This window comes from Netta rufina, assembly GCF_964035555.1.
Source record: "Netta rufina genome assembly, chromosome: 3".
Lineage (NCBI taxonomy): Eukaryota > Metazoa > Chordata > Aves > Anseriformes > Anatidae > Netta > Netta rufina.
This window is the reverse complement of record NC_140125.1, coordinates 21,163,265-21,183,606: the sequence shown is the minus strand read 5'-3', so window position 1 is coordinate 21,183,606 and position 20,342 is coordinate 21,163,265. Positions and strand designations below refer to the sequence as shown.

The 20,342-nt window shown below is 42.5% G+C and overlaps 1 protein-coding gene across 1 annotated transcript in view; it reads left to right on the top strand.

The window, feature by feature from the left end:
- USH2A (usherin) overlaps positions 1 to 19,310 on the top strand; it is a gene marked incomplete at its 3' end in the record, with an annotated part of 393,893 nt that extends 374,583 nt beyond the window's left edge. Inside the window, exons 64-72 of the mRNA XM_084283630.1 lie at positions 7,607 to 7,816; positions 10,062 to 10,300; positions 10,865 to 11,082; positions 12,676 to 12,852; positions 14,033 to 14,116; positions 15,754 to 15,998; positions 17,631 to 17,702; positions 18,221 to 18,454; positions 19,221 to 19,310. Coding sequence (XP_084139756.1) covers positions 7,607 to 7,816; positions 10,062 to 10,300; positions 10,865 to 11,082; positions 12,676 to 12,852; positions 14,033 to 14,116; positions 15,754 to 15,998; positions 17,631 to 17,702; positions 18,221 to 18,454; positions 19,221 to 19,310 — 1,569 coding nt within the window. The remainder of the gene's footprint in view (positions 1 to 7,606; positions 7,817 to 10,061; positions 10,301 to 10,864; positions 11,083 to 12,675; positions 12,853 to 14,032; positions 14,117 to 15,753; positions 15,999 to 17,630; positions 17,703 to 18,220; positions 18,455 to 19,220) is intronic.
- Between the last annotated feature and the right edge of the window lie 1,032 nt (positions 19,311 to 20,342).

Sequence of the window (20,342 nt, the reverse complement as noted above, 5' to 3'; positions counted from 1 at the left end):
TGATGACAGGTAGCAAAGAAAGTCTCTTGAGTGGATTCCTGTGGTTTGCCATGACGTATTCAAGACTGCATTTTATCTTGGTTGTGCTCCATAACTGGGCTGAGTTGTTGACTGGGACCCTAAATCTCTCTCTCTTTTTTTTTTTTTTTTTCCACTAGTGGCCATTTATTTCACTGTGAGAGGTTTTTGCATGCACGTGTTTGTCTTCTTCTTATGTCACTTGCAGCAGTCCTCTGGGATCTATTCTAAGCTCTTCCATTGTTGACAATTTATATCTTGCCTGTGAGACAAGTTATTCATAAGTATAGGGCTTGGCTTTTGCTATTATGCTGATGAAACCCAGATTTATATTTCACTTAAACTGGATATTGATTCTGCTGTCTCTGCATTTGAGGCTTGTTTGCTGGACATAAAACTTTAAATGCAACTGAATTTCCTCCAGCAGAATGCAGATAAAATCAAAGTGCTGTGATGGGACTCTCTCCAGCATTTTTGGAGGCACTGAGATTTAGTTCGATGAATCCGGACAGCTTCTTTGGGTCTGAAGTCAGATTTTTATTTATTTATTTATTTATTTTTAATTCTATTGCTGGAAACTTCAGCTGAATATTTAAGGCTTGTAAAATTAGATGCAAAAGTTGCACTTTCAAAAATGATGAAGTCACTTCTGAAATTCATGTTGGTCAAAGGGACTGTGCCCCCTAAATGCTAAGGTCACAATTGTTCAAGGAATTTAAGCACTTTTATTCATCGGGGGCAAGATGTACATAAGCATATTAGTGCTTGATAGGTTTCAGTGGTTTCACTGCCAAGTGAAGGGTCTAGGAAAGATCCTGAGATATACCAGGGGAAATATATTTTGGGTCCTCCATCTTGGACTCTCACAGAGAAAACAAATTATATTTCTGACTTTGGAGAGATATATAGAAAAAAAAAAAAAGGTGCAAAGTCATGAAGATTATGGCAGGACCAAGTACATGGAGTGCAGAATATGTCAGTCCTCTTGGTCACTTTCAGAGATGACAAAATGACACTTGGCTTTACCAGCCTGTCTGTCAAACTGCTGGCTGAGCTCCAGTTTGTGCTGCTTAGTTACTGACAAGCAGCTAAGTGACTTCTTCAGCTTAAAATGGGGTGAAGCTGTTTCTCTGACTGGCCAGTGATGGATAGTTGCCCGTTTGTAATATCCCTCATCTTTTGGCTTCTTTTCATCATTTTAATTCACCATTTTTTCCTGTCACCCTGTCAGAAAGATACACCACAAAACAGTGACAAAATCAAACACGGTTCTTTCTTGCACTCCATGCTCTCTATCTCCTCTTTGTTTGGAAGAGAGGATTTTCTTGCAAGGTTTTTGTGTTCCCTTGCTTCCAAGTAAACAGTGTCTCCTGCTGTGCAGGCATTAGACTACGAAGCTGGGCTTCAGTTTCTGAAAAGTAAAGCAGACATAACTATATGCTTTCATTGTGGTAATGGCAAAACCTACTGTAAATACCATTTTGCTGAACTATTTTGCCCTAGTACAGTAGGGCACACACTAGGGTGAAGCACTATATGAAACCACACGATTTCTTTTATGAAACCCCCTTCATGCACTATGTTTCTGTTGCTAACACCAACCTACATTCAAGTGCGTAAACAGTGCATTGATGAAGCAAACCTTGATTTTTGTTCATAAAACTATAGCAGGATATTAGACTGGATTTGTTGGCTTCCAAAATTACCAGTGAGACTGTTATATCAAAACTCGTGCAAGATTTTCCCGAGTACATTGTGATTCTGACATATTCAAAACCATGGCAAGCTATCCTTTAAAAAGACATTAGTGTGAGTACCGGGGGAAAATATACTCCAGGGCTGTAGATGACTTGATATGATTTCCTTGATTGTATCTTTTTATTTATGAGGCATAATTTATGACTGCTGAAAAGCAAACTAAAATGAGTGATGACTAACTATAGCCAAAGTAATAAATCAGAAGCGGAGAAAGAAGTGGTGATTTTGATCGAATCTATTGAATTAGCTGTTGCCCTTAGCCATTACAGGTATTGGAAAGACCTTTTAATATCTGCTTATCTCTCTCATGGGAACTTGGTAACTATCTCATTATATACCCATAGGAAACAAATTATTTAATTTTCTGCCTTTTTAGAGTTAAACCTGTTTACATCTCTTATTAATTACTGGTGTTATACTATTTTATATGAAATGAGATTCCTTTAGAATTTTGTAATTTTGTGTAAGTCCCAAAGCCCTTGCCTGTAGTCTTTGTCTTTCTCTTTCCCTCCCCAGAATGAGTTTAGTACTTTTATTATGAGGATTTGATTAGTGAAGATGAATAGCAATGGTAAGAGGCTCAAATTATCACAATGCTAGAAGCCCAGACCTAAAATCTATCCCATTATGTGTTTATGGCCTCCCTAAGATGCTGACTGAATGTTGAAGAGGGAAAAGAATGGATTTCAGGATGGGCAATTAGAAAGCACACATTCGTTTACTACCTCCTTGTATCTCTGGTCATGAGTGGACATGATACCTACTGTCCCTTGCCTTTGCTCTGTCCCCATTTGACAACCACTTTTGAAACTTTCTACTTTGCTAATACCTAACAGACACTGCAATGCCCAGATGTGAATACATTATTGTAATGCTGGATGCTAGATTTCTGTAGACAAGCTTTGTGTTCTGAGTTGGGCTGGTATTGCATAAGAAATCCCAAATTACCCAGGCTGCACGTCGGTCAGATCTGATAAGAAGAAAGATTTGTGAAAGCTGCTGCAAATGATGGTAAGAGGGAGCTTGTCTGCGTTTCTCTAATTTTAACTAGCCAAGATTATGGACTCTTAAGGGCAGATACCTAAGTTGTACCCGACTCTTATACTCACATGAAAGATGAGGCTTGGTCTGAGCTTGTGGTTCTCCAGAACCCACAGCACTACCTCGCTACCCCACAGCTCTAGTCAGGGCTCAAAGATGAGGGTAGGTAGTGACTCACTGATAAGACTTTGTTTTAAGGCAAACAGCTGGGTTCTGAGTGCCTGCAGGAGCTCAGTGGAAGCTGCTGTCACAAACAGAGCTGAGGTCTTGTCCCTCACAGAAGCATGATATTAACTGCAGTGTGAAGTGGTCTGATGCACAGTGCCTGTATGGCTTGGTGGGAGTCAGGAGTTGCTGCTGGTTGGCAGTCAGCTGCTTGGCTCCCTGTCTTTTCTGATTTCCTGCAAGCAGGAATTCTTCTACGTGAAGAAGATACCAGCTTTCCTTGACCTTGGAAGTCAGCAGGACAGCTGCCTTCAGATAGGCAAGCTATCACCAGTCAGCACACCTTTCTGCCTGCTGCTTCCTTGCTATGCTTCAGCAGAAGTGAAGGAGAATGAGACCTCTTGGAGAGCTTCTTGTTCTCCATAGGAATGGAGAGAATTCCCTCTCAGGAACTTCCCAGTTGGCCCCTGTGTTTAAAGCTGTAATACCAGTCACATTGTTGAGGCCAGGTCTGAGACACAAGTGTGCTGAGCAGACAGGTGTTAGCCTGCACACAACGTCCTCTGCCAAACTGCTGCTCAGTCTGCTGTGGTTGTGCTTCCTCTTGTAACTGGAGTCATGGGATCAAGCTATCACGTTATCCTTTGGGGGGATTTTGGCCACATACTGCGTTTTCTGCCTTAATCACAGACTATCTGTCTTTTGAGGGGGGTTAATTTGAGTGCTTTATTTTGGCAGCTTCTTCACCATCCCTTTTTCATCACAGAGAGGCTCATCTGCCACATTGGAAGAGCAGTGGGAGTGTAAATCCAGCTGTTTCTCTCCATTCCCATTAGCACCACCTGTATGGAATACATACCTTCACAGATGATCTCCATTTGATAAAAGAAAAGTTATTTTTTAAAAAAAATCAAAACATAGATTCCCCAGGTAAGGACCTGGGGCTTCAAGAGATGTGCATCAGACACACCTGGGGCACAGATGTGTGGCTCAGAGATGAAAACTTCTCCCACTGTCAGCATGTAGGATACCATGTGTTGTTTTTTTTCCATGTACACCCTGGGGCCATCGTGATTTTATTGCCCTTTATGGGAGAAGTTGCTACTCAGCTTTCCGAAGCTTGAACAAGCTGGGCTGACTGCATTCAGGCTGTGCCCATTTTCTCAGAAATTTCCTTTATGTTCCTCTTAGGTTTTGCCCCTTCTTGCAGTGCCAATGAGACCTGAGGTTGTCCTATAATCATTCCGATGATGGTCTCTTCTTCAGTCTCTTCCAGGAGATAGATCTGTGAAGGCTCACTGATGATGAAAGCAACAAGCTATGTAACCTGTAACGGGACTTCTCTAGTTCTCCAACTGTGTGGGCTCCAGAGAGGTTTCCCCTGTCTGGCTCTACTTCAAAGTGTAGTCTGGGCCAGAGGCCAGCAAATTGATGAAGGATTTTAAATAGTATCATATGTAACTAATTTTGGAGCCCTCTCCTGGATTTTGGGGGCAATGCAGCCATTAGCAGCCATTCATCTTTTGGCAGGGTGCTGAGCCGTGAACCATGATGTCAGACTTAATGCTTTTGGGGGCAGTATATTCAGAAAGTTGAGATATAAGAAACTTTTGATGCCTTTCTGCTGTCTGTGCTTTGTTATTCAATGTGTCCCTGCCTGTGTGAGGTGTAATTGATTCTTGTTTGCTCTACATGCCTGTGTGCTCTGAAGTAGCCTCTAAAATCTTCTACCATTATGAACAACAGATGATGCTGTTGCCTACTAAGATGTTTACATTTTTATATAAATGCAATAAATATTTTCTGTGCTCTGTATATGTCATGTCTTAGAAGGACTTTACTTGATCCCAAAAAAACTTTTGCAGAAGTCCACACCATGGAATTTCAGATTAGCCAGGCCTTCAGTCATCCATGCTTTTGTGGTAACTTATTGAGGAGCCATGACCAAACCTCTGATTTTAGCAGGCACTCCTCATTGTGGTTCTGTTGCCTCATTGTCTGATTTCTTCATGCTCTAAAATGGCTGAACATGAACATTTCCATCTTCTGTCATTTCTGTGCACTTACTGCTCTGGGTCTCTAAATGCTGTCCAGGATTTACTTGGATGGTGATTTTCCCAGGGAAATATTTATATTGCCATCCATTCTTTTACAGATGGTTAAGTAGAAGAAGGGAACCAAGCTAATGTCAATGCAAATCCAGAATTTAAATCCTCACAATTCCTTTTGAGCTGTCATGGTTGTCTCTGAAGCTGGTGTGAGAGAGTTTCACATTTCTGGAGATTTGCTGGTGGTAATGCAGTTCTGGTGGGGCTGGGTGGCTGCTGTCTGCCCTGCAGGTGCTCTCAGACCATGGCTGTCAGGCCCACCTGCACCTTGGCCTCTTTAGCAGAAGGGCCTGGAGGACAGGCTGCAGGCTCCCTGTCACCTCACAGGTGCCAGGCTAGGCAACTATGCCTGCTTGCACTTGCCCTTGCTCTGCCCAGTCAATCTTTGTCTTCATTATGTTCATGCTCAGGGGAACAGCCCCATACGGAGTGTGAAGCGCACCCCACCCAGGAGCAGGCTGCCCACTAGGCACCTATGATATGGGAAAGAGGGACTGAGGAGGACATCTCCCTCCAGCCCTCAGTGAGGTACCCACATCCAGCTATGCTGCATCCCTGTCTTCTCCAGATTTCCTGGGGTGTCCCATTCTGAGGCCTAATTGCTGTGCTGTGCAGGAAACCTCTCCTCCTAGCTCATCGCTGTCAGTTTTTGTGGGAGCTGGCTTGGCAGTTCAGGTCTGACCAATGCTGCCACGCTCCGTGCTCATTAAGGCCACAGCCTAGCATGCAACCAGAGCGCTTGAACTAAGGTCAGCACTGAGTCAAGGCGAGTGGCAGGCTCCGAGCTGTTCTTTCCATATGCGGCAGCTTCTTTCCACAAAGAAATATGCCCCTTGAATGAACTACAGTGGGCAAATCTTTGTAGCAGCTGGGACTTAACTGAGATAGAGGGTTTGACCTACTGCAGTAAAGTGAACAGAGTTTGACTTTATGAAAAGTTCACAACAGAAATATATTACTGATCTCACTGAACATGAAAGTACTCTGGCTGCGCTTTTTATCATAGGGTGTCATCTGTACTTACGTCGTGTTTCACTGGATGATATTATATGTTACTGAGGGAATGGGGCTGTAACTTTGGTTTTGTAATTGGCAGAGCCACAGTCTTTAAAGCTGCTGCAGTGGTTTTTGGCCTTTTTCCTTCCCCAGGCTCCTTGTGAGGTGTCCTGTGGTCTTGGTACTTAACATTGCCAGCAGGAAAGATGCCAGGGTCAGTCTTGAAGACCTCTTGTTTCTAAACCACCTATTTACTTTAAGGCACAGTCCCACCATTCACTTCCCCAGGACTTCTGCCTGGAGTAGACCACATAAGAACATGTTTTACTGTTGTTAGAACTGCTCAGCATGAAAGCTTACTAAGGAATACTTATACTAAAAATCGCTCAGACAGTCTTCTTGTATTGCCATTTAGATCTATCATTCTGATTGATCACTGTGTGGTTGGCTAATATTGAGCCTAATTTAACCCTATATGCTCACGCATCCATCTATTCTGTCTATTGTACCTGACATTCTACAAATTACTTACTCATGCAAATGACGACCTAAGGCAACCTTTTATGATATTCGTGTTTAATTATACAAATGGTTTTTGATAAATAAGATTATACATCATTCCATATGTTTATTCACTCCTTGATGAAAACAAAATTTAATTTTCATGCAGATTTGTTGGAGACTGTGTTTAATAAGTGCTGAGTTTTATGTAGTCTGCAGATCACTCTGGTTTTGGGAAGCTGACAAAATCAGTAGGTATAGTTCATAGAGATGTGTTTTTTAATCAGGCCTAATTCAAGCTGCTAAATTTTGAAATCTTGGAACTGAAACCATTGTGTTTGTGTTCATGCAATGAAGTGAATGTTGTGAAAATAAATGAGTTACTGATTTACTTTGTTTTCAATTGACTTTGTTTGTATTCCAGGATACTGAAAATGTTTCCAAATGCAATACAATAGTATTTTAAAGAGAGCAGTTTCTATAAAACTTCGCAGTTTTAAAAAATAACTAGAGTTTGACTACTGAGATTCACTCCAGGTGAACATAACTTGGATGGCAATGGTGCCAGGCAGTTCAGTCAGGGGGCTGCTTGCACACGTGAAGGAATTGTGTAGAAGGGAGACAATAGCAGCAGGACTGGATGTCAGTATTTTTGTTCAGATTTGTTTGAAAATGTTATCAGTGTTGATCATAGCTTCTCAAGGCATCCTCTTTGCGTGGCATGACAAAGACAGTGGTGGTATTCAGGTATGTAGGAGATATGTGAACACACACTGTCTGAGACACAAGATCTGCTTCTTTCCTCTGAGTGCAATGATGGGAAATATTCGTTATTTTTTTTTGTTTAGAAGTCACTGGATAAATACAGGTGCTGTATAGCTGACGAGACATTTTGCACTGATGTCATTGTGCCGTGTCTTTCTCAGTGTTGCTAAAGCTGCTGCAGCACTCTAGCTAATTGTGGAGATTTTGTAGGCTTGGCTTCTTCACTGACAGTTCTTTGTTCTCATGTGCCGAAGGTGTGGTCGGTGAACTCAGCGGGCCGGACACCGAGCGGCTGGTCCCGCTGCCGGACGGGCCCTGCCCCTCCCGAGGGCCTGGGAGCTCCCCTGTTCCACATGGTGGCATCCACAGTGGCTGTGGTGAACATCAACCCCCCCCTTAAGCCAAATGGGGTGGTCAGCATCTACAGGCTGTTTTCTAATGATACCAGAGGGAATGAAGTGGTGGTGAGTATTGTCGAAATTACCTCTGTATTTCCATTTGAAGCTGTGTTTTCTAGCTTTAACAGCTTTGTTCTTGCTAACAGCTACTGCTGATTGCAAGTTTTCCTCCTCTTCTGTGCTCCTTTTGTTGCCTGCTCTGCAATGCTCTCTTCTGGCCAAAGCGGGCCCAACACTTTAACTCAGCTAAATGTGCTTTTCAAAGAATTCACTTCATCATTCAAACCTTTCTGGCTTGGTAATGTGCTGTGACAATGTGATGAGAATGCAAAGTGTTCTTTTAGGGGTGGCTAACCATCCAAATGAAATAATTCCAGACAGCTCCTGCCAGTCCAAGTGGTGCAGGTGGGAACTGTAGCCAGTAGGAAACGGTTTTGTGCTTTGGACAGCCTACAGGTTTGAAGCTCTGAAGAAAAAGCTATACCTGAGTTGCTCTTAAAATATTTCTTGCTGGTAAGAAGTATTGCATGGTAAAGCACTTAAGAATAATGAAAGTAGCCAGATAACTTATTTGTTCTGTGTCTCAGCCTAGACTGCATTAATGATAACTTAATGTTCTTAATGGTAACTTCCTTGGGGCAGATCTTAGCTGTTCAGCAGATTTCAGTAAACCATCTCTTTAAGCAATTCCTCATTTTGGTGTCTGTGCCAAGTAGAGGATTTAAAACTCCAGCTGTGGAGTTGGTGTCTTCTCTAGCTTGGGCATTGCTACAGTGAAAAGGCCCATAGGAGAGATTCTGGAGGGTTCTGTGTGATCCTCAAGGGTTTCCTCAATTTTAACTATGCCTGTACTATGGGTTTTCATTCTCTAGTGTGGCCATTTTGGAGGCAAAGCATAGACTTACATGTGTGTGGTAGCAGATGATTGCTACTATTTCTTTCTGTTCGCCTGAGAAGATTCAACAGATGTGAAGAGACTGCAGCAACATGAGTGATGCTTTAGTAGGGCTGAGATGTGGCTTTTCTTGAGACAGAATCTATTAAGTGTCCAGACATGATAGGACTCAGCTAAGCTAGGAAAACTTTGAGGCTTCATTAGAGTTATAAAACTGAGAGATGCGAGGAAAGGCTAGGGCTGTGCAAGGTATCTAGAGTAGTTACCACCAAATCAGTGCAAAATGCTTGAATACTTCTTTGTGTCTAACATTATCTGTTTCTTTTTTACAAAAAGTAAATGTTTATATGGGCCTTTTGCCCTTGTATCATCTTTCTCAACTTGGAAGTGCTGGAGATACCTTCCCAGGCCATCAGTTCTTTTCATGAGTTTAAGCTGCCTACTGAATGTATATTATGCATTTATTTCTCCATGCATTTATTCCTCCCAGTGCAACTGGCCATGTCCAGGTCTGATTCAGCCAACTTGTCTCCTCGGTCTTCCATCTCCATCCCCTCACACCTGCCATGCTGCTGTCTCATCTCTAGCACTGACATCAGGCAGTACTACATGCTTTCCTTTGGTTGCTTAACTCATTCCTTCCTATTTTCTGCTGCACTCTGCTAAGTCACAAGCTGCCAAATGGGAGCGAATGTTGTCCATTGTTGGTGCTTTCTACGTATGTTGATTACAAATGACTACAGCAAAGATGTGAGGTGGCAATTCCTGTTAGCAGTTTAGGAACAAAGGGCACCATTTCTGTCAGGTCTCCTGTGCTAGTTGTAGGAGAGTTTCCTAACATGCTTGTCCAGCACCATAGCCGTTTGACTGCACAGCCGTGGTGTGCTGGCCCTGGGCTCAGAGGTTCCTACTGGAGGTGGCACTCTCCCATCAGGTAAACTGACCCACGAGGCACGTGCCTATCACTCTGCCCAATGCTGTCTCCTGTATCCAAGCCAGGGAAGCTTGTGAGACATGCACGGGTACTTACCATCACACTTATCATGGAGGCATTTTCCACATTCATTTCTTTTTGCTCCAGTACCACTTAGCCCAGATTTTCTCCTTAAAGGTTTGCAGTTTCTCTGTCCCTGAGAATGACATTTGCAAGTTGACATACAGAGTTTACAGCTTAACTCAAGAGGTCTGCGAGGCCAGTGATGGCATGGTCTTTTCCTTTGAACAGTGCCCTTTAACTTTGTAATAGGAGGAAAATGACTGCAGAGGTCCCAGTGCATAGCAGCTGCATTAATGTCAGACTTAAAGGACATGCAGAACCTTGTGGCCATCATCTTATGGAGTTAATTTACCTCGATAACTCTTATTTAGTACTTGTGGTGCTTGAAGCTGTGACAAGTTCCCTCTTAATTTTTACAGCTGTCAGAAGGGACTGCCACCCAGCAGACAATACATGGGTTAAAACCTTTTACCACATACTTCATTGGCGTGGAGGCCTGCACGTGTTTCAACTGTTGCAACAAAGGACCCATGGCCCAAATCACCACTCAGCCAGCTCCACCATCGGAGCAGCCCCCCCCGCAGATCCGCACCGTGACCTCCAGGAATGCCTCCTTCCAGTGGAGTGCCCCTCAGTCACCCAATGGCATTGTCACCAGGTAGGAGTGCTGGCAGAGCACGTGTCCTGGATGTAAGCTGTAATCACAGGGCTGAGAGCTCTGGACAGTTGTAACCCATGTTTATTCTTCCTGGTGTTGGTGGTGGTATCCTGTGTGGCCTAAAAATCCAGGAAGTGTTTATGTGCACCGGTTGCTTTTCTCCTGAATGGGAGATTGGGGGTGGAGGATGAAGGTGGAGGAGATGTTGGGAGTGGAGGTGATTGTCTGGCAGGTGTGGTTGCACAGCCAGAAAGTTGTGAGATCAGCTGGCAGCAAAGAGGCAGCAGTATTTTGTAGTTAGTAAGGCAAGGCCACTATCTGATTTGCAGAAGTGTTGATGCCTGTTAAGGCACCAACAACCAACAGATTCATTGTGAGCGTGACTGACAACCATGCTAGTTCATAGGTATCTTATAGCTGGGGCCAAAGTCTCCAAGAGAAAAACTGAGATGAGGTCCAGTCTCTTCTCTGGTAGCCAGGCATACAGCAATTGTGATGAAATGGTTGATTAGCTATTCTGATATTAAGGTTGTTGATTACTCAAAATCTCCACTTTCTTTTCAGCTATGAGCTCCATGTGTATATGGCTTGTCCCCTGAACCTGCAGCCAGCAGTAAAAGCTTGCAGCCCTGGCCCAACTGAGGTGAAGTATACAGGAAATGGACAGAGTGCCAATGTGTCCAACCTCGAGCCTTACACGACCTACAACCTGCGAGTTGTCTCTTACAACTCTGTTGGCAGCAGCGCCTCAGAGTGGGTTGGTTTCACTACAGAAAAGGAGCGTAAGTATGAGAAAAGTTTCAGAGATCAGCATTCCTGCTTCCGATGAACAGGGCTGCATAGTGCCAAACGAATTCTTTGTGAAAGATGATGTCCCCAGGAACTTCGTCTTCTGTGTCCCTGGTCACCTCTGCTGCCCATTCACTCAAATTCTGTTCTGGGGCTTGACTGCTCATTCCTTCGAAAGTATTTCTTATCACCATCTGATATTACAACCTTTGTGCTTGTGGAAAGGAAACCTTTTATTTTACCAAGAATGGGCAGCACACCTTCAGAACATAAAAGTTCAAGTATTACCAAAAGGCTGGTGTGTGGTAATAAACACACTGCCATACATGGTCCCTGGGAAAAGTGGAGCTCTTAAAAGAGACCGATTTTCAAGAATAATCTTACCTTCCTAATTCATGCCACACTCCTTCCAGGGCTCATGAAAGTTTTCCTTGGGTTTCATCTGAATGATTGGATCCTTGCTGACAGTGAAGTAAGAATTTGTTGCTACCCAACCACCACAGACAATACTTTAAATTCACGTAGTGGTCTACATGGAAATTAAATGTTCCAGACCAGTGCAGACAGTCAGAATAGATGTTAATATCAAAACTGAATTTGTGGTAGTCTAACATCAGCTTTTATTGGAAAGATCTATAATGATGTAGCCATAGTCATTCTATAACAGATGAGACGGACATTTCACCTCAGCCTGCCAGGACAGGGCAAAGAGAATATTAATTCTTCCTCACCTAGTCTTGTGTCAGGATTTCAGAATCACCTTTCTAGAAATCCCATTTAAATCAATTGGTACTTTTGCTGAGTGGTTACTAAAAACTACTACTAACGTATTCACTACATTGCATGGATTCTCAGCTGGAAGTTTGGGGCAGAACAGACCATTTTTCTTTAATGTGACCACTGAAAGAAAAAGAAAAAAAAAAAAGGCTTTAAATCTAAAACCACATTTTAACAAATTGTTAATGGAAAGCTGTAATGTAGTAATGAACATTTAAATGGAGAAAAATCATAACAAATTGTTGAGACGTAAAGAAGAAAAGCATTTGAAAGCCATTTTCTAACCCTTGTCCACTGCATCTACAGCTCTCTTCTTTCAGTCTTGCTTTTCTTGCCTTGCTGAACTCTTCATGCCAGGTCTCCTGAATCACTCTGAAAGTCTCCTTCCTCTTGCCTGGAAGGTTTGGCTTAGTGAAAGGGGGCAATTAGCAGCAAAGTGCAGCTGGACAAGCAGCTTTCTTATGAACAAACCAACACTTAGTGGGTACCTGGTTTAATGGGAAAGCCACAAGAAACAACTACCTCAAACTTAAATGAAGTCTTTGGTCAGCAAGTTGTTGAGCCTAACTGAGGAACTCTTTCTCCCTGAAGTGAGTTCTGTATTTGTTTTCTCTCTGTGGACCATCTGCTCCTGCTTTTCTGCCCCCTGCCCAATCTTCATGTATGTGCGTGATTACACATGTATATGAGACAGGGAGGAAGCACGTGTGAGGAGCTTGAATCATTCAGACCTCTTCTCTCTGCTGTATAATTCTGTCGTGCCTGTTGCCTAGAAATGAGAAATGAGTGTTTTTTTCCTTCTTTTGCAGCACCTCGGTACATGGCTCCATTCTCAGTTCTCAGCAATTTATCTACCATCCACATAGACTGGAGCCGCACTTTCGTGCTGAACGGCCGCCTGAAGGAGTACGCGTTAACTGAGAGCGGGCAGCGCATCTACAGTGGCTTTGACACAGAGCTGTATTTGCCAAGGACATCTGACAAAAGTCAGTTTCAATTTCCTGTGTGCTTCTCTCTGTGAAAGACTGTTGAGCTAAATTAATATTATTGTGTGCTAAGTCTAAGAAATATCTCTCCATGGGCATCCCAAGCTAAGAGCATAGGAGCTACTATTTTTCTTCCTAAGTGGAGGAATGAATGGGAGGCTAAGATGCAGCTCTAGCCAGCTGTGATCTTCCTGTAAATCCTTGCTGAACACTATAGCCAAATTCATTGAACTGCATCTAAGCAGATCCTTAAAACAAAAATACTTGGAGCTAAGCTCCCTCTTAAATATTTTACCTGACTGGGCGAACCCACTCTGGTTCATTGTGAGGTTTGAGCTTTTCCAAATCCTGGAGTTGCATTGCAATTTCACTGTTCAGGGCTGTGCTCTCAAAAAATGTATGGAAATCATCAAAATCATCAGCACTAGAAAAGGCTGAAGCCTGTTTTTTTTTTTTCCTTTTTTTTTTTTCCTAAAACCAAAAAAATATAAATAAATAAACTAAGTCAGCACCTTTTGGAATCAGCCATGCTTTGAAGTGCAGTTTCTCTTTCAGAAATTTGCTATGTTTAAAATAGAAGCAGATTATATCAAAAGGGAAAAGAAAGATGGGAAAGAAAGGAAGGAGGGAGGGAAGGAAGGAAAGAGGAATGGAAGGAAAGAAGGAAGAAAAGGAAACGTTTTTAAGAGGTTTTCTTTGCATTTTAAAGGGGTTTGTCATTTACTTTTTACTTTCCTGATTACTGCAATGATGCTAATACTATACTTTTTTGTTGTTGTTGTTTTTGTTTTTACTCAAATGTTCATAACAAGTTTGTATCAGCCATGAGTGGAGCATAAGGAATTTAGGGCACAATGATTAATACCTTGAAAGTTTCCAGTTCCACATCACTGGAAGAGAGAGAACTGAGAGAACTGGGTGTTGGAAGAGGAATACAATTTTTAGCAACATCATACTAGTGGCCACCCTATGATCTGCCATAGTTCATGGTTTAATACCTATGTATAAGGGATTATGGGGCTTTGATCTGGGACTTAGTAGGATTATGTTGGGTTATATGCTATGCCTGCTTGGCTGTTCTCAGAGCAAGCCATCTTTGCTGATGGATGATGGCGAAAAAGCAGCACCTACAGAATTTTGATTTCTCCTGCTGATAGCATTTTCCAACCTTTTTGCTCAGCCTTTTTGTTTCAAGTGACCTGCATCACTGACGAAGGGAGTGCCATGACACCAGTCATCAAGTACAGCGCTGGAGATGGACTTGGTAACTATGTGAAAAAACTATCTAGCACCTACTGATTTTATATGTTTGTGGTAGAAATTTGATATGTAGTGGATGCCAGATAGGGTGGAATCTTACTGAAGGATCTGTAGTTCCTTAGCACCTTAGGGTATAAGGTATGTAGGTAATGTGCCTTTTTTCCATGAATGGATTTCCATTTATTTGCAACATGATCAGCTTCAAATCTTTTCTCCAATGTTGCAATGTTTTTTGTTTGTTTGTTTGTTTTTGTTTTTTAATTTTAGAATCTTTTTTTTCCATGACATAGTGTTTTTTCCTCCTGAGTAGTATCTATTCTAATGCTGACCTTTCTATTCCTCCTCTGTTTGACCATGAAAATGTCCTCTCTTCTCCATGCAACTCACTCACCCCAGCAAGTCCTCCCTACACCCACCACCTCCTTGCATATGCCTATTGATCATCCAGCTAGTTACAGTCTACAGCTTCACCCAGGATATGTTTCCCTAACCAGTTTATGAGAATATCATATGAGATTTCTCAGGACTCTTGCTATAAAGATCCTTTACTCTTTTGTCAAAGAGAAGGAGTTTGGTGTAATGAAATCTCAGTCAGCTCCTACCCACTGCCTTGTAAATACCTACCAGTAAAATGTTCTGTTTTCCCATCTGTTTAGTTTTCTAGGAAGCAGGATTAAGCTTAAACCATTTCTAACAGGCACTGCTTTTAATTAAGTTATTTATTGTTTGAGTTACATTTGGTTCAACTTCTTAAAATAGATTGGCCTTGTCTTAGCAATTGCTCTTTACACCGAAGTTCCCTGACATACCTCCTCATGTTCTCACTCAGTCCTCCTGCAGAGTTTCAGGCAATGCCACAGTAAAAGCATTATGAAATGTTCCCAGTTGCTCTATATCCATCACCTTCCATTGTTCTTTTGATTGCTGGCTATACCCAGAGCCTACTACAAACTGGATCAGCTCCACAGGCAGCTTGCAGTGGAGACTGAGAAGTGAAAATGGTGGGAATTTCTTAGCAAAGAGCCTGGTTACAGATGTAGGATTGCAACTAACCAGGAAATTCTGACAGAGAGATTTCTGATGCTTATGTGGTGCATAAGCAGAGCCAAGTGGCTGTTTTTTTCTAACAGGCAAGAGGAGGAATAAAATGTTTCATGTTGTTTTCTTTTGTATTAATTTATCACTCATTTCTGTTCAGTCTTCCTCCCACTCTTTTTAACTGCACAGGCCTGCTGCTACAAAGTACTGGCACAGTGGTGGAGAGAATGTCCTCTGTCTGTGCCTCTCTGAAATTACAGTAGTCATTTTCACTCTTCAAGGTTACTTGGAGAACCCTTTTTTTCTCACATTCCACCTCCCCTGCCTTTTTTCTCAAGAGCTGCTGATGCAGTGGTGATTTCCAGCCTGAGCAGCAATGCCAGAACTTTAAGCAGGGTCTCTTGAGGGTAGTAAGCTTTTTATTATAGCCCGCTAGCATATTGAACCATTATGCCACCTTGAACATAAGTGCAAATAAGCACATGACGACAAAATGACTTAAATTTCTTCCTAATTTATTAGAGTTGAAAGGGATAGCATATTGTTAAATGGCTTTCTGAAATAACATTCCCTCTCTCCCCTAATTCCTCTTGATTTTTACAGGTCTGATCTTGACAACACCTGGAGAAAAGGACAAAGCAGAGTCCAAAAGTGCAAAATTCTACAATGAGCTGTGGTTTGCAGTGTTGATGGTAGTTCTAGGTTTGATCATCTTGGCTATTCTTCTGTCTTTAATTCTTCAAAGGAAAGTTCACAAGCAGCCCTATGCACGAGACAGACCTCCTTTAGTTCCGCTCCAGAAAAGAACGTCACCAATGAGCGTGTATTCAACAGGTGAAACACATCCGGTAGGTTGGGTAAAACACAATGTTGTGTATCTATCGCGTTACATCTTTAGATGTCCCCCCTCACAGTTTTTCTTTGTCCTTTCACTGTTTTGTTGCCCTCTTAGTTACCAGATGGAGGCTGCTCAGTGTAGGAAACGGGCTATCTGGTTATAGCTATGAAGGTACAGAGAGCCAGGCTGCAGGCACTTAATCCAAACAGATCGCTAGGGCACCTGGTTTGCAGGACCTGACATTTCTGGATGTAAAATGCTTCTGATGCCCTGTGACAAACTTTGGATCTGTAGTCACAGAACATCCAAAGCCACTAATGGCACCTGATGTTAGCTGACATCTGCAGTAGAGCTGAAAAGGCCGTGGCATCCTGTGAGAAGGTAAGTAATAAAATCTGCTTTCAGAGGAACCTGCCATGTGGTTCCAACTGTCTGTTAGGAATGGCTAGACTGACAGTCTTTTCTCAGGTATCCATGAGCTGTCCCTACACAAAGCAGGACTTAGGGACAGACTCTATTTCTTTCTAGTACCGACCCACCACCCAGCTGGAATGCTGTAGGACCAGCTGCCAGGAAGGTTTAGGGAGAGTGAGTGCAACCAGATAAAAAAGCTAGGAACCTTTACAAAGGGCGTGTGCGTATCTGTGCACATAAAGCCACACTGGCACCACTACAGGGGTAGGAGGAGGACTGCTGAGGAGTGATAAAGGGGAAAGCTTAGTGCCATTTTTATTATGACAAGCTATAACTGTGTAAAAACCTGGATAAAGTACACATTCCATCATGAAGCAGAGTAGTACTGCTATCCTACCCATTTGTGAAAAGCAAGACAAAAGGAATTTGGAAATTGCTACAAGATTAAAAATTAGAACTGCAGTGCCCTCCTGTTCTGTGCTTCTTCCCAGGCGCAAGCTACAAGGCTATTCTTCTTGTCACTTCTCAGCTTCTTTTCTCTGTGAGTGCCATGAAACAGGATAGTGACTCCTGCATCCTTCACGCATTCTGTTCCTTCTTGTCTCAGCGCCAAGAAGCTGCATCTGTGCCTCAACGAAGCAGCTCTTGGAAACAATGGGATTTCCAGTGTGCCCCTTCTCCTGGCAAAGGCTGAGAGCATAAGAAACTTATTTTATGGGTCTCATGCTTTTGATTCCTTTTCTTATACAGTCTGTCATGTTGTGTTGTTCCTCTTGACTTTAAAATGTCTTTGCTGTTGGCGTGCCCACACGTCCTTTCCATGTTCCTGCCCCTTTTATTTTTTCCCCTGGTTTTTTATTATTATTTTTTTTTTTTAATAAAACTTATTTTGGGAAAATAGGACTTTTTTGGGAGTCCTTCAGTTGAAGGACTTACTTAATCTGAGAACTTAGTACTGAGATGCTCTGAAGTAGCAAAACTGATTGTGTTTTACAATTGCTAGTGAGATCACACAGCAAGCAATGCTGGCTGCCCACATAGTACTTGATGACCAGTTAAAGTTAAATTGTGCCTCATCTTTTGCCAGTTCCCCACTCCCCCACATCCTGCTACTCTGTCTCCTCGCTCACTGAGCTGCAGCTAATTCACAGCCTCCGTAAAGAACAGACTGCACCTGCATTGCACCTTTGCTTGCACTAATGCTTTTCCTCCCTCTCTTTAATCTCAGTTTGAGACTATTGCTGACACGTCTGATTCATCGAGCAGTGTCACTCTCAAAAGTTACACAATGCACTTTGAGGTAGAGTTGTTAGCTTGCAGAGTTGCAAAACGTGTGCTGTGCCAGATGACCCAAAGAGCATGCATAAGGGCATCTTACTTATCCTGCATGTTTTGCCTGGTGGGTAACTGGGTTTTTCCTGGTTGTAGTAACTGACCATAACTGAGCAAAAGAAAGTCTGCTGTGGAAGTCTGGACTGTCATTCAGGTAGTCAAAAATCTTTGGACCTGTGCCTGTTGACTAATTACATAAAAAAAAAAAAAAAAAAAAAAGGAGAGGAGACAAAAAGTCAGGGCAAGCCCTGCTTTAGAGAGTTGTTGTTAGTTTTTTATTATTAATTTTTTTATCCTTTTGAATGACATGATTGTCTGCCAGTGGGGAAGGGTTCTTTTTAGTTGTTGTTCTGTTTGTAACTCTGCATGATTTTTGTGGCATGGCCTTCTCTGTTCTGCTATACTCCTGCTTTTGTTTTGTTTAGATAAAGTGTTTGAAGGCCATGCCTTGTGTATTACAGTTGCTGGTTTGTTTCTTCCCACTAGGGGCTAGAAGATACAAAAATTCCAGGAGCTGGTTCTCCCACAAGCAACCGCGGTGTCCATAATGCTTCTAGGGCACGGCGACCAAGTCAGAGCCAGTTAAGTCGCACGTATTCTCAAGCCTCCCTTCACCGTAGTGTCAGCCAGCTGCTTGACATCTATGACAAAAAGCCTCTTGTTGACGATTCACCTTGGGATGCCATTATTCGTAATCATCACACTGGTGGTCGTGGCTTGGTAAGGACTCCTCTTCCTCTGTGCTGTCGCTGTGTCAGCTTCTAGTGATTGGTTTGTTTTGTTAGGATCATGTAAAGGTATAACTCTCAAAAGTCCTTGGATATACAATCAAAAGATTTAGAAGGATATGGTCACAGATTAAATCTTTAAAATCCTTTTGAGTGAACCACATGGAGCTGGGACAGGGGAGGATCAGGCTGGTTGTCAGGGAAAGGCACTGCACCCGGAGGTGGTTAGGCACTGGGACAGACTCCTCAGGGAAATGGTCAAAGTCCCCAGCCTGATGGAGTTCAGGAAGCGTTTGGACAACGCTCTCAGACATAGGAACAGAATCAATCTCAGAACAGAATCTCATTTTAGTGTAGGGCAGGTTTTGCTTACATTATGGTTTTTTGTCTGTTTTTTGGGGAATCCTGCAGGAAGCCAGGAGGGTGACTGAATGATCCTTGTGGGTCCCTTCTAACTCAGGATATTCGATGATTCTATAAGTTCTCCCTCCCTGTAATAAACACTGATTTCCTTACCCTCTGTAAGGAGTTATTGTAAACCTATTACTTACCATGAAAACTAGCTGCTTTGGGGTCAGATACTTTGAATATTTTGGTTGATGCTGTGAAAAAGGGGAAAACAAGTAGAAAAGTAGAAACGCATGTAGGCTGTTTCAAAAAACATTTCTGGGGTGCGGAGAAAAAATTGAATGAACAGAATCTCATTTTAGCATAGGACAGGTTTGACTTACATGACTTTTTTTTACCCCTCCTAACAGTATGCAGATGAAGAAGATCTTGTCAACGTCATCAAAGGCTTCAGCACAGTCACCAAGGAACACACTACATTCACCGATACCCACCTCTGAAAAACAACCACCTTCTCTAGAAAATGCAAAGTGGGTAACTTGCCAAAAGCAGCCTGCACGGACTTTGGGAGAGGGGATATGGCTGCCATTTCTGCATCCCACACCCACTAGTTAAGAGATAGAACTGTTTGCTGGGGGTACTAGTTAGCCTATTCCCACCATCTATAATTGTATAGTAAAAATTGTGTGTTAGCACTGATGTCTCAAAAAGGTATGAGAACAGTTTGAAAACCTGTAAGTTACGCAGTAGTAGAGGACTATGGAAGTAGAGGCACTCATCCTTGTCTCTCATCTGGCTTTCGCAGCTGAGGAGGGTGTGTGGTGGGGCAGGGGTGCTTATATGGAAAATCTTTTACCTGTCCAGAAAAACTGTATGTGGCTGAAAGGGGCCTTTGTGGAAGGACAGATGTGTATTTATTTGACCTAACAGAGCTCCACCACAAAACTGTGTTCATGCATTAGTAAATAAACAGAAAATGAAGGAATTCTTATGGATTTGCTTTACCTTTTGCCTCTCTGCCTCCCTCTTCCTTACCCCCTAGTCTCAAGTTTTAAAAAAAATAAAGCAAGCCATTAATTAATATTAAACTCCAAGCATACTTTTTCCAAGGTAGAAAACCTCCTAACCCACCCCCTGTTAAACAGTCGCTGTCACAGCCTTCCCTTTTGCTTACGTATTGCTAATCTACAGGCAATATAATTTGTTCAACACCCACAGTGAACCAGGAGCAAACATCAAGCCATCAGCACAGCACAGGTAGGAAATATCATGTCAAAGCACTTGTAATTGAGAATTATTACACCATGACAGTAGACCTACTCCCATATTCATCTCTGTCCTCTTTCCGAGAAAGGGGCAAGGAAGCCCTCAAGAGACTGGCAGTTCTGTGCATTTTGCCAAGCATATTTTTCTGCATGCTCTCAGTCACAATCAGAAAAACCCATCATCTGACACCATAAATTTTCAGGAAGCACAAGCAACATTTTTCTGGCAATTTATTAGGACTAAGAGGCAATATAATATGCTATTTT